At 52.4% G+C, this 16,713-nt stretch overlaps 5 protein-coding genes across 5 annotated transcripts; 3 read left to right on the forward strand and 2 right to left on the reverse strand.

Moving 5' to 3' along the window:
* Positions 1-549: 549 nt before the first annotated feature.
* PG994_011750 (AMP-binding domain-containing protein) lies at positions 550-6,256 on the reverse strand (the record flags this gene model as incomplete). The annotated part of the gene is made up of 8 exons (XM_066863159.1): positions 550-1,257; positions 1,326-2,607; positions 2,661-2,925; positions 2,973-4,405; positions 4,625-5,383; positions 5,515-5,922; positions 6,018-6,040; positions 6,197-6,256. The coding sequence occupies 8 exons, from the start codon at positions 6,254-6,256 to the stop codon at positions 550-552; spliced, it is 4,938 nt and encodes a 1,645-aa protein (XP_066712269.1).
* Positions 6,257-7,787: 1,531 nt separating this feature from the next.
* PG994_011751 (uncharacterized protein) lies at positions 7,788-8,615 on the forward strand (the record flags this gene model as incomplete). The annotated part of the gene is made up of 1 exon (XM_066863160.1): positions 7,788-8,615. The coding sequence occupies one exon, from the start codon at positions 7,788-7,790 to the stop codon at positions 8,613-8,615; it is 828 nt and encodes a 275-aa protein (XP_066712270.1).
* Positions 8,616-8,673: 58 nt separating this feature from the next.
* PG994_011752 (uncharacterized protein) lies at positions 8,674-10,284 on the forward strand (the record flags this gene model as incomplete). Its single annotated transcript, XM_066863161.1, has 1 exon — positions 8,674-10,284. One exon carries the CDS (start codon positions 8,674-8,676, stop codon positions 10,282-10,284), a length of 1,611 nt encoding a protein of 536 aa, XP_066712271.1.
* Positions 10,285-13,317: 3,033 nt separating this feature from the next.
* Positions 13,318-14,343, forward strand: PG994_011753 (uncharacterized protein; the record flags this gene model as incomplete). Its single annotated transcript, XM_066863162.1, has 1 exon — positions 13,318-14,343. One exon carries the CDS (start codon positions 13,318-13,320, stop codon positions 14,341-14,343), a length of 1,026 nt encoding a protein of 341 aa, XP_066712272.1.
* A 440-nt stretch (positions 14,344-14,783) lies between these two features.
* On the reverse strand, positions 14,784-15,676 carry PG994_011754 (uncharacterized protein; the record flags this gene model as incomplete). Its single annotated transcript, XM_066863163.1, has 2 exons — positions 14,784-15,266; positions 15,302-15,676. 2 exons carry the CDS (start codon positions 15,674-15,676, stop codon positions 14,784-14,786), a joined length of 858 nt encoding a protein of 285 aa, XP_066712273.1.
* Between the last annotated feature and the right edge of the window lie 1,037 nt (positions 15,677-16,713).

Here is a 16,713-nt window from a genome sequence, read left to right on the forward strand (position 1 = left end):
AATGTATGGAGTAAAGCAGAGAGGCTGGTAATTTCCAATGTTTGGAGCTCAAGAGCTGTAGGAAGCTCCAGCTGCTGGAGCTCAGGTGGGCTTACCTTTTACCTAGAAGTACAGGTACTGGTAGAGGTACTGGTACAGGCAAGTGGTGTGACTTGGTTCTGTTCATTGGTTGATGGGGGAGACTGGAGAGTCCCTGGATCCCTGAAGCCGGCAGGCTATGCCTATCTGGGCTCTAGTCCAGGAACAAACCAACCGGTAGGGAGGCCGTGCATAGGAAAACACGAGACGGGCATTTACAAGAATACGACTATCAAGGAACTCATGTCGAAGGGTGCTGCAGAGTCTATTTTTATTGTATAGTGCTACTCTGTATATTATTCTGTCTGATTTCAGGAAGGCCATGACTAAGGTCCCTTTCAAAGCCAGCAATGCCCCGATGTCCCTCCATCCAACTCCGGCAACCGGCATCGTTGACTCGTCATCGATTTTTTGAGAGAAAAGGAAGATTCAAAACGTTTACTCCGACGGCCTATCGTCTGGCCCGTAGCCCTATGACTGCCCGGCTAGGTTGAAGTGCATGATGGCGTCCCTAGTCCAGTCATCGTCTTCAGCCCCCGGGCCTTCAACAGCGTTCATCATGCCCGTTTCGCGACCATCTACGCTGGGCAACCGAATCTGTGGCGTAGTTGCTGATTGCGGCCGCGCATCACCACCAAGACCATCAAAGCCGCCTAAGTTGTACCCTTGGCCGCTCGGACCTGCCGCCCTGGTGTCGATAGGAGGAGGCAGCGTACTAACCGGCCTGCTGCTCTTAGCTGACATTTCCGCCGGCGGCAGTTCCGACATTTTGTTGATTTGGTGGTCGAACTCTTCCTGTTCTAGAATCTGCGGGGCATGTTCCATGTTCCTCAGCGAACTTGCCCCTGGGATGCCCGAGCTTCGCAGGCTGCTGACACTAGCCCGATGAGCTTCGACTTGGGCGTCGTTCTCTAGCCCTGATGCGTCTCCATCTCGAATGTTGAACTGCGCGACGGTCCGCATCTTACGTGTCACCCAGCCGGCGAGAATCTTGCCACGCTGTTTCTCCGCAAGTCGACTTCGGGGGAAGTCACCCTTGTTCACAAACGCGACAATGTCAATGATGATCTGGTGTTCGCCGAGGATGGCGTTGACAATGACCGGCACAATCGATGCTAGGTACGCCTTGCGGGATACTTCGACCAGACCACCACGAGACCGCCGGCCTGGAATACAGCGCTGTTCTGGAGTTAGCAGGGTTTAGTAGGGGTATCATAAATACAAGACACTCACCAGCCGCTAGGGACGATGTTGCGATGGCATCGCTCCACCGATGCCTCTATGTCCATGGGGAAATGGCTGAGGCCGTTGATCTCAAAGGTCTCGCCAATGTTGCCAAGCACAAATAGCACTTGCATATCAACCTGCGCACCGCCGGGTCCGATAGGCCGACTGACACTATGCAGGAAGCCGAGGTCGCCAGTGCGTACATAACTGATGTTCGGGTCGCCATCAATGGTCCGCCCATCGAAGCGTTCGGCATCGAACGCATCCCTGGAGCCATAGAAAGACTTGACGCAAGCTTCGGAGTCGACCCAGATATCACCATACTCACCATCATGGCAAAGCAACCGACTTTCGGGGTTGACAATGGCAATCTGTGTCGACACGGGCACCATGCCGGAGTCCTGAACAAGAAGTGCCTTCGGATCACTCTCCGGGTCCACAGGCATAACCAAGCCCCTTCGCAACGCTCGCTGGTCAAGCCACAGTTCAATTGGCTCGATACACATGTAAGATCTCGATGCGACCATGGGATTGAGCACATGCGAGTAGACGGTATTGATAGCCGTTCTATCGAGTCCAGTGGCTGCGAAATGAAGCCGCACTTTCTGGAATACATCGACGCGTGGTCGTCCATCCGCCGAAATCATCATGTTCTTCAGCTCATGCATCGCAAAGCCCTTGCCAGGCATCACATTCATGGCATGGTCCAGCATTTGGGGAGTGGCGTAGGTGTCCTTGATCTTATACCTGCTGAGCGTCAAGAAAAGCGAAATGGGGTTCTGCGCGAATTCGACGGGCGAGAGCAAGTATGTCGGGGTACCGATATAAATGCCCATAAGGCATGAATGAATGAAGCCTAAGCCTGTGGTGCTTCGGACGCATCCAAGAACCGGCCGTGAACTGGTCATCTGACACGTTTCCTTTTGGACTTTGCACATGCCCAGTATTGTATCATGACCGAGTTGGACAGCTATCCTGCGTTGATCGGGTGTCCAATATGTCCAAATAATCGCAGGGTAACCGTGCTGAATCCAGGCTGGGTCCATCGTTATACCAAGGTCGCGGAGGCCATTGTTCTGTTTCGGCGGCTTCGACGTGTTGTAAACACTCGGCACAGCAATCTTGAGGACTTGTGCAGACTGCTTAATGTGTTGCGTAATCGGTTTCGTCTTGAGCAAGTGGTCGACTTCCTGATTGACTAAAACGGCCTTTACGCCATAGTCAGCAATCAAGTGCAGGAACGCCGGCACATCTTCGTTGAGTCGTCGCTCGTCCATGGGGCAGCCGGGATGACGACTGCGCCTATATTGAGGCAAGCATGGACTGCGAACACGAAATCCTCAGAGTGTGTATACATCAGAATGACGTGATCTCGAGGGCGTATCTTCACTTTGTTGCGAAGATACATGGCAACAGCCGCTACTCGGGTGTCGAACTTCCTCCAAGTGATCCCTTTGCCCTCTTTCCCGCGCCCGTCGATGGTGCACAACGCGAGCTCTTCTGGCTGCCTTGCTACCCGCCATTGGATAAGATCCGTGATGCACGAGAAGTTGTTCAGAGGTGTTGAAGTTCTGTCATCGATAACAACTTCCCGTCTGTCGATACCAGAGTATTGCTTGTCTGCAGGACCCAGTATATCCTCTCTCGAATCCGAGGCGATAGGTGACCAGATTCCACCATGGGATCTACCCCGACGGGTAGATTAAGCACAGCATGCTCAACGCCGAATTTCACATGGACGCAGGGCAGGTTACCAAGATCAAACTCCTTCCGGCACAGCATGTTACCGATCTCCCTACGACCGTTCTTCACCACACGCGGAAGCGAGTTGGGCGCCGTGATCATGACACAGTACACTCTCAAGTGATGTTCCTGCATTAAGACATCCATGCATTTCTCAGATATGGAATCCAACAATGCGGTGTCCAGCTGCCTAGGCGGGCCACCGGATGTCGTAGGAGCTGTGGATGCCGACGTGGACTCCAATACTACAATCGGCAGATGCTCGTCGTTGACATATACGTCGAAAGCGGAGCAGTCGTAGACTTGTTTCGAGAGATTCCGGAGGATGCTGACGACGAGGTGCTGAACAAAGAAGTAGCGATGCTCTGCGACTTCGTGACCGTGCTCGACCCATTCCACCTTCTGTCTAATGCGGTCCTCGTACAGACCGAGCACAAAGATTTTGCCTTCAATAACGGTTCCGAGGAGGCCGGTTCTCAAGAACTCAGGCTCCACGGGGGTCGGTGTTGGGTCGCCCGGTTCAAACTTGTACGGACGCGCATGAAAGATCTGCTCCGTGTGCTTTGGTAAAGCCCAGAAACCACCGGAGAGGGAAGGCGAATCTACCCAGATCTCGCCAACAGAATGAGGGGACGCTAGCAGGCCAGTCTCGGGATCTACGACACAAAGCGTAGCGTCCGGGATGGGGTACCCGAATGCGCCTACGCGCACGGTACCTGGCTCTGTCGACGCCTTTTTCCTCGCTTCATCCCCAATGGCAACGACGACCACTTCGTTCGTCTTCAGCGCTTCCCGGTCAAGGAGAGCCTCGCCAAGTTCATTCTTAGCAACCTGTTCCTTTGTTGTAGTCGTGCCCCCACCAAGAAGACTACCAAACCCATTTGATGGTGCAGACTTCTCTTCCTCCTTCTCCTTATCCTCATCTCGGTCCGTGTCGCTTTCGGATTCATCGCTCAGCTCAAGCTTCAACGGACAGCCCATGCGTTCCTCTCCACCGAGCCAGTCTCTTGTGCTAATGACCATACCGCCATGCTCGGGCAGACACAGCATTGGCGCCACAACCTCCCGAGCACGAGCGTTCCGGAGTGGTCGTAGCCAACGATCAGCCAATACTTCGTGGAACTCGCTGTCAACGGTAAGAGTGTCTATGAGGCAAAGCTTTACTGATTGGAAATTTGGTTCCGTGCCCTTCTTAAAGTTTCGCGTGGTCATTGGATCTTGCTGGTAGTTGAAGGCAGCCAATCGGAGACCCGGATAATCTGCGACCATCAGAGTCGCTTTGTACTTCGTGATGAGATGCGCGTAAAGTCCAGGGACGCTGACCGCCTTATTTTCAAGCCATACCGTCGTGTGGCCACTGTAAACATTGAGTAAGACACCAATAATCATGCCTATACCTTGACGAGGTATCTAAGTACGACAGGAGAATCTCGCTGCTGGCACCGCCGCCAATAAGGCGTCCGTTTTTGTCCCGCAAGGCACGATTGAATGTGTCCCCGGGTCCAATATTTGGCACAGCGGATGTAATGGCACTCATGCATGCCATTTGGTGCATGATGGTGCGGTGGCTCAGAACCACGCCCCTGAGATCTCCGGTAGGCGCTCGAGAGAATTCAATGTACGCGAGATCTGGAACGGACAAGGGGGCACATCGTCCTTCTTTTTAGGGTGATAGCTGCCAAATTCGTTCGTCTTCCACCATTCGACCCCCTTGGGCCAGTTTAGCTTCTGAGTAGTGATGTCCCGTTGAAAGGCTTTTAAATTGTTGTCGGTGGTGAGCGCAAGATGCGCTTGTGTAGACGTTAGTATAAGATTTAACTTCTGATAATCCTGCAAGTCGTTGATAGGCACAGCCACAACACCGGCAATGAAGCAACCCAACAAGGCTATTGCGAAGTCGATGACTTCGGAATCACGATATATGAGCGCGACTCGGTCTCCACGATACAGCGAGCTCTTATCACGGATGACCTGAGCGACCTTCTCAGCGCGAGATGCCAGTTTGTCCCACGTGATGGAGGCTATTTCTTTGCCTTTGGCATCTAGAACCCAGTAGGCCGGCAATTTCGCAGTTGTTCTACCGCGGTGCCGCAGGACGGCGGCAATATTGTCGAATGCGGACATGGGAGTGCTCTCGTCATGAGGATCATGTATCGCAAAGGGCACTTCACGCGGTTCCAGAGGCAGCTGGTATTGTAGCGCTTCAGGAGGCGGCAAATCGTTCGCGGTAAGCATAGGAGGGGCCATAGCAGCTGTCGGGGGAAAAAGCGTCACTAGACGAATATCTTTGCGCGCCTCCGCCATACTCAGCTCCGGGCGTCTGGTCACTGGCCTGCTGGCCAGTAAAGTCAGAGAAGTATCCCTGAGAGTCTAACATGGTCCCCGTCCTGCTGTCGTATTGGTTGGGCGGTGGCTGCTGGCCGTAGCCCCCCTGAAACTCGGGTCGAAAATGCATAGTCCCCAGACACCATGGTACCGGAGCGCGTCGGGGGATCAGAGCCCATTGTATAGGAAGGGCCAGCGTTGAGAAATAAGGAATCGCGGGCTGACAGGTCGGGTCGGTGTTCTGCCAGAGGGCCCCCTGGCCTCATCAACCCTGCGGGATGATCGAAGCCATAAGAGTGACTCGAGGCGGGAGGGCCAGATGATTGCGGTCGCCAGTCTGCTTGGGGAATATGACTCGGTGGCGCATACGGAGCGCCGTGCTCGGGGGTATTGGAGCTCAGAGCAGCCAGTGCGGCACCACGGTGCCCATCGCTCGAGACATAAACATCGTCGTCGGGCGCATGTATTCTCAGTCCGCCTGTTGGTTTTGCCACTTCTTCTCCAGGGACCATGAACTGTGAAAGGAGTTGTGTGCGACGCTTCTGGAATCTAGAGTAGTTTCGATAAGTTAGATTGGTCAAATGAGACCAGACAGCCAGCCTCTGGCATTGCATAACGGCCCCAGACGAGGTCGACGAACGTACCCTTTCTCCGTGATATCTCCCTCCTATATATGATGATAGAGCATGTCAGCATCGTGCTGCGACTTGGGCCAGTCATTCGGGGAGACAGCATGGCTTTCGACCTTACCCCGCTAACTACAGCGAGGGAAGTCAAGCGGCGCGGATGGAGGACAATGCAAGATGGGAAAGGAAGTGCTTACCTCCAGCTCCCTTTCGAGCTCGTCGAGCTTCTCCTGCAGGTTGGGATCGAATTGCGCCATGGTGTTGCGCGTGTGCGTTCCACAAGCAGGGCGCGCCCGTGTAGGTAGAGTTGATGGTGGATTTTGGTGGACCTAAGAATTCATCCAAAGGGTTGCGGCGGCGACGCTGTGACGTAGTGGGTGATAGGCTCAATTCAATTGAGGGAGAGCCGGCAACAGCAACAGCAACAACGACTTGAGGTTGGTCTCACACAGCAGTGCAGCAGACGTCAGGTATCAAAGGGTATCATAATAAGAGAAAGGCAGCACTGCTAGTCCTGGCCAAAGAGGGTGGCCTTCTACGGAGCAGGAGGAATCAGGTCAATGACGGGCCACATCGACTTATTCCCGCGAATAATGAATGGACCTCACCGAGAGAGACAGAGAGAGAAGAGGGAGGGATACGGTACAGCTAGTGTCGGCGAGTTGAGAATCGGCTGTCAGGGCAGAAGTCAGGGGACCCAATGGATAATAACAGGCCCTAAACCCGATGGGTACTATGGCCTTGGGCGGAACGGCGGCTGCTGCAATTTGATTGGGCCATGGGCATGTACGGCACCTCGTGTTGAACACTGCAAAACCGGCTGGCCACCTACATCAGTCACCTGCCATGCAGTATCTCCAGATCGCAGAAGGCGAGAACGAGACAGTTGGGTTCAAATGCGATTGCAATCGGCCACATACCCAGATCCTGGGTCCTGTCATCCATGTCCTGTCGATTGGAAGATTGAGGTGGGAGGTTGTTCAGGAGTCGGAACCTCTGGAACAAGCACAGACCCATTCCATGCATTTTTCTTTTCTTGCACTCCGCCAGGAATCTTAAAAGGGGTAGATAAACACCATTGCCATCCACGGTGCTCATGCTCAAATCCAAGGATCGTGCAATGTGAGGGGTAATCTAATCCACGTGTTTCTGCCTGTCGCTTCAATGACCATTTCAGAAGCCTTCCTCATAATTCTACGCCATAACCCTGTCTGTCGGCTTTGTTTGTTGTACTAACATAGACGCCAGGCATCTGTCACATTCAAAGAGCTAGCAAGTCTCGTAAACGGCTGTCAATGTCAGAATGCGAGTCCTCTCAACCGAAGCTCTTGCAAACCCTTGTCCTCGACCAGGGTGTAGGGCAATATTTGAGGGCATTGATCAATCGAGCAAACAAAGCGACCTTACTTTGGCTGGGCCAATCCAATGGTGCCTTTGTCCTTGGTCTCCCCGGCTGGCTTGGCCTTCATACAAGAGCTTTCATCGGGTGCCATGATGTGACGGGCTCCATTGTTATTACTGAACAATTGCCATGTAGTGTGTTTGTTACAAAGACAGTATATAATAAATGCGTTAGCCGGTCAGATATATGGCGGATCTCGGATGACGAATACATCAGGTCAAAAAACACATTACTTTGTCACTCGTCGGCAAGATCAGAGATCCGGTCATCGCAGCGGGATACTCTTTTCTCCTTCACTGTGACCGCCAGAGACCTAACTGGGGCCCGCTGGAAATCACAGTGACGTGACACAAGAGCAATTGGAAGAAAGAGGACCACCCGCCGCCATGGCCCAGCATCTTGATCACGACCAGGCTGTGGACATGTACAACCAGGGCGAGGACTTTCTCGATCAGACCAACTTCGACAATGTTGAAATACCCGGACTGAAGTTTGAGATTGAACCAGAGGAGTCGTTAGAAGGGCTTTATTCTTTTGACGACACAAATGGTCTCGGCCTCTATTCTTTCGATAGCGCAGATGGTCTCGGCGCTGGTGAGCCGGGGCCGGATGTTCTGGCCGATTACAACATTCTTCAAACATCCGGTAACGAAGATCTGTTCTCAGATCTGCTTCACAATGAACAAGTAGATGGAATGGATGCGGCTCCGGCGTACACACAATTTCAGCCACAGGAATTCCAAAGCTACGTGGCGCCAGGCCCATTCAACGAACAACCTGCGGAGCAGTCTGGCCTCACCCAATATACACAGGCCTTCTCCATGGAGGCTCCAAAGGCGTTCAGCAACACTAACACGGCTCGCAGAAGCCTTCCATTGTCGGTGGACACGGGGGAAGCCAGCGCGTATGATGCAGACCGATATGACGGGTTTGAAGAGTCTGATGCCTCAATTCCGGTTGGCGAGGGGCCGGTCCCGAAATATAGCCCGTTAGATTGCCCAATCCAAACGGTCATGGTGAACGACGGGCAGGCGCACACTCTCAGACGACGTGGCAGCACGCCGCTTGCCCCAGGCAAGATCAGACGCAATACGCGTCGGAAGGGCGACCAACCCGACCCGAAACTCTTGTCGGAAATGTACTACGGTGCACTACCACCTCAAAAGGAGGTGGGGCCCTATCCAGAAGAATGGCAAACCGCTATTCTCGTATAACCGGCATGGCGAAGTTACAAAAGGTAGGTGCTTCGAGATAAAGGAGATGCGCTGGTATATGTTCAACAACCCGTCGGGCCGCCAACTACAAGGTAAGAGCTGGGTCAATCGACCTATCGAGCCTGGTGAGGTCCGTAGGAGCCATGTACGCCGTTCGGGCTTAACTCTTTGGATTGGCTGGACTCCTGCTCAAGCGAACGACCGATATCCCAATGGCGACTCCAACAAGTGTAAGTTGCGGGAGTGTGCGTTTGACTCTCGGAGCATCAAGACTGGTGATCCTCGTGTTGTTTTTGACGAGAGATGCAATGAAAAGGGAGACGCTGTCGACCCTTACTACAATGCTGCATACTGCCATCTCTACTGCGTTGAGAAGCACTTCAATTTGATGCAGCTAGCTCACGTTCTTGACGTGCGCTTAGACGACAGAAATCTCGACAAAGAGGAGCGAAACTTGTCAGCCTTGAAGCCAGAAGAGTACGACACTTGTCGAAAGTGGTTCGAGAGCTCATGGCCGAGATATCGTAAGTGGTACAATAGCGAGTACATTCCCGCGAAAGATCGCCGAGAAGCGGCAAGGAAGTACTCGCCGTCAGCGGCAGTTCCTGCTCCAGCTGTAGAAGACTTTCGGGAGTGGGAACATTCCCTGACAAGTAGTCTAATGGAGAAGAGCATAGAGCTGGAGTCCAAGGGAAAGGCCAGTCAGAGAAAACGCAGGCGGATAGTTAAGCCGGACAGCTGCGACAGGGACATGCATCGGGGTGATCTCGATTTCGCAAACGCAGCTAGGCACAAACGGGCCACGCAGGGGGTCGGTTACGTTTGGGACGATTTCCAACGGGAAAAGCGCAAACGTCAGGAAGAGAACTGGGAGAGTTTTTATCCTGGTCTCAAGCCACAGGACATATCAGGCCCAGGACAGCAAATGGGCCCCCTATGCCAGCCGCCTCACTGGATCATTGAAAGCACATTATCATCGCGTCCAGGCAAAAGGTCGCGTCTCTCCGACGACGAATCAGGACCCGGGGCAGAACCGTCGCGTCCCACCAAACGACCGAGGCATCAAGCCAGCAATGGCATGGCTATTATCGAGGAGCACCCATCGCGTATCTGGACCCCGGAGACAGCTCCGTATGCCGAGCTGCCGAAGATGGAGCCCCTGGATTACTCGGCTGGTATGCAGTACGCAAGCGAATTGTTGGTGGATGGCACGGGATTTGCTTATCAGCCTCCTTATGAAATGCCCGGTATGCATCCGTTCTCAGCCATGAACCCGGAGCAGCTGCAGAATCTAGGCCCAGATACAGTGGATGCTGTGATGGCTGATGGTACCTCCCTTAATCCTGACATGTCCCTCTACAACTTTACATCTCAAGATGATGCTATGGGTTTCAAAGAAGAAGATGAAGAAAACGGCGGCGGCGGCGAACCAGAGATCAAGGAGAGTTGTAATGACTCTTCATCAGAGCTATACAAGATCCCAGAGTATAAAGCTCCTGAGGAGGTGAAGGCTCAGGGGGCTGCCGATTTCTACTCGTTCATTAACCAGGAGGATAGTCCACCATTGTCACCGGGCAAGCGGCGGAAACGTGACGACGACAATGAAGAAGACGGTGGCAAAGGCGAACAACATGACATCAAGAGGCGGTGTAGTGAGTCATCGAGGTAGACCAAACGTGCTTTGCAGGCGCAGGAGGTAGGTGAGTGTTGGAGGGGAGTGACGGGTGTCTACCCAAGCAAGGTAGGTTTTCTTTCATGTTTTGATACGCAGTTTCTCTGTTTTTCATTTGCTTAGCGTAATTGTTTCTACATAAATAAATAGATAGGCTGGATCAGAATGATAAAGCCAACCTTATCAAGAATTCCACATGAACAGTAATTCGTTTAGGTGATATTTTGATGCTTGTAGAGACTGCCCCTATCCCCCGGGTGAAACTTTCTATATCCAGATTCCTGGTGAATTGCCTAGGTAATTTACTTATCTCCCCAGAAATATCCCCTATAGGTAGATTATAACTAATTGTTAGATTCACAGCGCCAAGCGTGTGGGATTTACCCGTCACTAAGAATAGAAACGCTCCCCACCAACTGGCCACTAAAGCTGTCAGGTAGCAGATCATGTAAGTCAAGAGGTTGAGGGCATTCAATCGCCCATTCCCTTCTCCACCCAGCTAGGTAGATATTCAGCCAGCAGCAGCAACAGCAAAAGAAGAGGAGTGATGGGTGAGCGTTGGCGACGGCTGGCAGGGGTGCCTGTGATTCGGCGATGCTCTGCTGGAGATAACTAACACCTGGAGAGAAGGCGATGGTATTTGATAGGTGCATGTGCCGTAGCATTGTACTGTAGCATTCCAGCGCTGCATAAAAGATGTGCCTGCTGGCCTGCTTGCCCATCCCACGTTGTACGTCGGGATCTATGTTCTGTGTTCTGTATCTGTATTTGTATCTGCATCTGTATCTGTGTTATCTGTACCATCATCTGTACTCCACAGCAATCGGCAGCCCGGCGTGGGGCACATTCTTGGGTTTAGTCCCAAATGGCCCAGGAATGCAGCAGCAAGCCAGAGAAGCCTCAACTACCTACCTAAGGAAAACGAACCAACCTGCACCCTGAACAGGACAAGCTGAGGAATGATAGCAGAATGTTCGCAGAGCTGAGCTGAGTGACTCGCACAGCCAGCCATACAAGCATAGTACATGCATGATGTCGTAATGCAACTGTACATTTGGAATATAAATCCAAGCCTCCAATCAATTGATGTCCTCTACGTCTACAAGCTAAGTACTCGTTGAGACCATGGTACAATTGGGGGATACATACATGTCTTGGTGGCCCTACATTGGCTTTCGTCTAATAAATGTTCACGGCGGGTAGAGTACGCAACGCTTTTTGTGTTGTTTCACATACAACATCCCAATTAGTTCTTAAAAATAAAACAGCACTGAACATACTTCCAGAATCCCGTACAACAGGAGGGCGAAACGGACCCAAGGGAAGGAAGGAGATCACGTGTAACCAACTCCGCCTGGCTGAACCTCTGGACGGACCTAAAGCGAAAGCGGGCTGGTGCTGGGCTCAGTTTGCTTGCACCAACGCGCGCGAGACAGCTGCTTATTAGTACATAGAGAGCTTGAACACACTGCCCCCCCCCCCAAAAAAAAAACCCACCCCCAGCCGGGCCCGAAGTTTTTCGAGAAAGCTTGCGCGAACCTCAACACGATGGACGAGGAGGAAAAGGGCTCGGCCCTGCAAGTTGTCATACTGGTAAGCGACTTTTTCCTTCTTTCATCATCCGTCGTTTGCTTTCTGTCGGGTCCCTCATGTTTGATCCACTGCGCAGCGCGCGCCCGTCAATGATTCTGCGCCGTCAACGCAGTCGCAATTTGGAGCCATGGCCTTTCCCAGACGGACGTCATGGTCCAGTCTACCATGGGGGGCATTATACGCGTACGCGCCATGAACCTGCTCGCGTCGAACTTCCGACGAGAGAACAGGCGGCCGCTAGAAGGGCTTCATGACAAACCCGCATGGGCCAGCTGTTGTATGAATGCATCGCAATTGCATGCTTTGTATTCATCGGATCAGAGGAGGTTCTGCCAAAGCATGCTCCCACCTGGCCACACAAGAAGCTTGTTGCGCCATTGCGCATCCATGACTTGTACATCCGTGGCGCCACTTAGTGGTGTGGGGGACTCTCGATGGAGTTACTGTCAGATCGATCCGCCCAGGCCATATCCGCAAAGGAGCGCATTGCTGTTCATTGTTGGCGAAAGAAGGAAAGAAAGGGGGAGGAAAAAGATGCTGGTCCTCCAAGACGAATGCCATTGTTGGGGGTCTTTAAGACTCGAGGGGGATGGGACGTGTGGTAACGAGTGGAATGATAGTCGAGTAACCGTGCCACAGTGGGCGGGCCGCCAAAAAAGCAAGCCAGGTCCCTGGAACGTGTCACGTGCACGCGCCTGTGATGGCCTCATCTCGTTGTCTTCCACCAGCAAAGGGGCCAAGGGCTGCCCGGGCTTATATATTGCTGGAAGGATCTAGTGACGTCAAAGGCCATGTCTGTGGCCTCTGGCCAGCAGTGTTATGTTCCGAGGCCCAATTATCCTTTGCATATGCAGCATCTCGTTGGCGATGTTCCATTGGCCCCCCGGGGCTATTCCCGAGACGGCCCAACCCTATCAGACTGTTTAACTTACTGGACAAATATATACTGACAATGCTTTCTCTATATCCAGGGCTCCGGTGGCGGTCCGCAAGAGAACAATGTCACTGCTATGCTGGTACGATCAACCCATGCTGGATGGGCCAGAGGGTCGGTAATAGCACTTGATGCTGGCGTCCACTTATCAGCCATAACCCGCATACTTGAAGACACACAACCGGAAGGCTTAGGAACACGCATTGGACTCCCGCATATACTCCAGTCTGGCCCCTTTGCAGGATTGGAGCTGAGATCAAAATCTCCCTCGGCAAACGCCGCCCACATTACGCGGCAGCTCATCGATACCTACCTCATCACGCATCCTCATCTCGACCACATATGCGGCTTTGTCATCAATACGGCTGGCCTTCCCGGCTCACGTCCCAAACGGGTAGCCGGTCTTCCCTTCGACAATATCTGCCCTGAAGACACATATTTTCAATAATGTAATATGGCCTAATCTCTCCGACGAGAACAATGGCGCTGGGCTTATTACGTACATGCGGCTTGTTGAGGGGGGCAGCCCTGCTCTCGGCGAGGGTGAAGGCAAAGGCTACCTCGAGATCTCAGATGGACTGGCCGTCAAGGTCTTCGGGGTTAGTCACGGCCATTGTATCGAGCGACACAGCCACCGTGGTTCAGCGTCGTCATCCCGACTGAATAGCACTGATGTGAGCATGATGTCTCCGCGGGGCGTCCCTGGCAGTAACGCAGCGTCGGGCCCCTCGGCGCTCTTTCGTTCGGCCAGCATGACTAGGATGTCCGGCAGCCAGGAACGGGAATCCATGTGCGTTTACGACTCCAGCGCTTATTTCATCCGCGATGAACACACGGGACGCCAGGTTTTGATCTTCGGCGATGTGGAACCAGACAGCACATCTCTGTCCCCTCGTAATTCCGTCATCTGGCAGGAGGCGGCGCCCAAGATCGTCAGTGGGCAGCTGGCGGCCATTTTCATTGAATGCAGCTACGATGATAGCCAGACGAACGACCGGCTGTTCGGCCACCTATGCCCCCGGTTCATCATCGAGGAACTGCGAGCCTTGGTCGGCGAGGTCGAGCACGCACGTCAAGTTTCCTCCCGACTTGAATCGAATAAGAAACGCAAAAGAGACCTGGAGGAAGCCCTGGGACGTTCACCCAAGGTCGTGGCCCGCTCTACTGGCGACGACCAACCAGTCTCTCCCAAATCGACGAGACCCTCTCCCAATGGTGCGCCAGTAGCACCCAGCCATGGCTATATCCCAGATGAACACACGCCACTGGACTCGCCACATATCGCCACACCAACCGCTGAGTTGACCCTCAAAGACCTCGACCCGACCATGAAGGCTGTCCTGCCGCCCATTCCTACAGTGCAGCCGTTGAAGGGACTGAAGATCGTCGTTATTCATGTCAAGGACAACTTTAGTGACAAAGAGTCGACCGGAGAAATCATCTTGAGCGAGCTTCTGGAGTACGAGCAGGAGGTTCAGCTCGGCTGCGAGTTTGTAATTTCCAAATCGGGCCAAAGTTTCAATTTTTGAAGATTTGTTACTGGTGTATTCAGGGGCTTTGTTTTCATTTCAGGATTGGCCGATCTCCTAGGCATCCTTCCAAACTGTACGACTGGATGATATGGATCAAGGGGAGTTGTCGTTCTTGTGTCTTGCTATATGCACGCCCTAGTACTATACCTGGCTTGTGCCATGGAGTTCTGGCTGTTGCGGAATAATTGAGTCGGTTTGTTTGGTCTTCTCGGCGGCGTTAAGATGTGTATGAATGGTTAGATAGCATGGTACACTGGCTCAAAGCCTTGTTGGTCAATTTCAAGAGAACACATGAGAGGAACAGACTCTATTTGCGTTCTGTATCTGAACAAAACCTGCGCCTTTGTGCCTTCCAGCTCCGGCTCGCGAGTTGTAGAGTCTAGTAGTCTAGCTGAATTCTCGAAACAGCCTAACGAGGTTTTTTGCAGGACGACCCTCTACTCCGAGGAGTTGTTGCTCTTCAACTTCTCATAGCCCTCCATACCACCCACGTCTTCCTCGAAGACGGGCCGCGGGATCTCGAGCCCCTCGGTTAGGCGACCGTAGGTGATGCCGCCCAGCCTGCTCATCGGGCGCAGGACCTCGGGCGCCACGAGGTTCCGCTCCTCGTTGATGGCGTCCTCGCGCACCCAGAAGCGGACGCCCTCGACGACGACGAGGACGCCCGTTTTCTTGCCGGGCGTCGCGCGGCTCTCGAACTCGCGGGCGCTCTCGAGCTTGCACTCGACGCTGAAGACGGCCTCGCCGACGCGCGCGGCCTGGACCTCGTGGCAGTCGCGGACGGGCGTGAGGCCGCTGACGTCCCACTCGCTGGCGCTGTAGGGGGCGTCGACGCTGGCGGCGTTGGCGGCTTCGACGAAGTGCTCCGAGATGATGTTGACGACGCACTCCTTGCTCTCGACCAGGTTCTTGAGCGTGTCCTGGGCCGCTCCAGGTTGCCCGCGAAGCCCAGCACGAACAGCGGCGGGTCGTGGTTCACCATGTTGAAGTAGCTGAAGGGCGCCAGGTTGGTGGCGGCGCCGTCGGCCGACCGCGTCGACACGAAGCCGATGGGCCGCGGCACGATGCTGCTGATCAGCAGCTTGTAGTTGAAGGGCGCCGGCCGCCCGGGCTCGTACGGGTCGATGGCGACGTGCTTCTTGGCCGCGTCCTCGGCGGCGTGCAGCTTATTGGCGCCGCCGCCGAATTGCCAAGACGGGTCGGCCGTCTTGGTGTAGCGGAAGGCGGCGGAGGTATCCCAGTCCGGCCGCGAGTCCTCCACCTTTTTGAAATCTGGGTGCGGATTCCGCTTGATCAGCTTCTCTGACTCTGTGGAGATGGAGCCTGACATGTTTCTGGCGATGATGCGCTGGGGGGAAGGTGCTGAAGGATGGAGGCGAGCTGATAGTAGGGGTTCGGCTATGCGTATTGTGGCAGTCTTGATGTTGGAAGTTAGTCGAGTGAACCCAAGAGGTCTTGACAAAGGCATCCCATGAGACAGAGTGGAAAGAGCGGTGCGGAGTGAGTGTCAATAGCTGAGTCAGCTTTTATTCATCCATTTACAAGACACTGCTGGTATCAATAGAAGTTATGGAGGTTCGTTACCAATCTGAGGGTAACCACAGTGGTTCCCAATTCCGTACTCGACGCCGTCATCAGGCCGACCCCGCCATCGGTTTCCACTCGGCAATTGTGTAATTAACCTCGCTCGTTTAATTTTAGTCTAACGTATCCTATAAGCGAATATCTTATATAAGCGAATGTCTCACTTTTATAAATTTCTTTATAGCTTTAACCTTTTTTTATATTTTTTCACGTTCGAAAATATTATAACTTTAAAAAGAGAGTGATATAATTCTAGCGCTTTAAACGCTTTAAAAAAGCTTAATTTTAAACATATAAAAAGCTATATTAATTTATTACGTTTTATTAAAAACCTTATAGCGTAGACGAAATAATTAACCTATATAACGTGAAATATTTACGAATTTTTAAAAGCTTTTAAATTTTAAAAAAGATACGATTATTCGATATATTATTAATTTAAATACGCGATCGTTTTCTCCCCGGTTAAGTAATATAAAAAATATAGCGAATCGATTATTTAATTTATATAACGTGAGACGCGTCGGCGTTAATTAAGCTTTTAACTTTATACGATAATAACTAGACCTCCGGACGCGTTTTAACTAAAAAATTAATTATTAATAAATTTTTTATAAAGATCTCGACGCGTATTACGCGTGGTTTATTTTTATACGAAATATAATTTATAAATACGAGATTTAAAAAAAGGATATTTATAACTTTAACGAAACCGGCTTTTTTATAAGTTAAATCTCGTTTAAAATAATCGTAATTACTTTCGATTAATACGAAAAGCTTAAG

This window comes from Apiospora phragmitis, assembly GCF_038363925.1.
Source record: "Apiospora phragmitis strain CBS 135458 chromosome Unknown utg000010l:1.0-9815664.0:1.0-9183399.0, whole genome shotgun sequence".
Classification (NCBI taxonomy): Eukaryota; Fungi; Ascomycota; class Sordariomycetes; order Amphisphaeriales; family Apiosporaceae; genus Apiospora; species Apiospora phragmitis.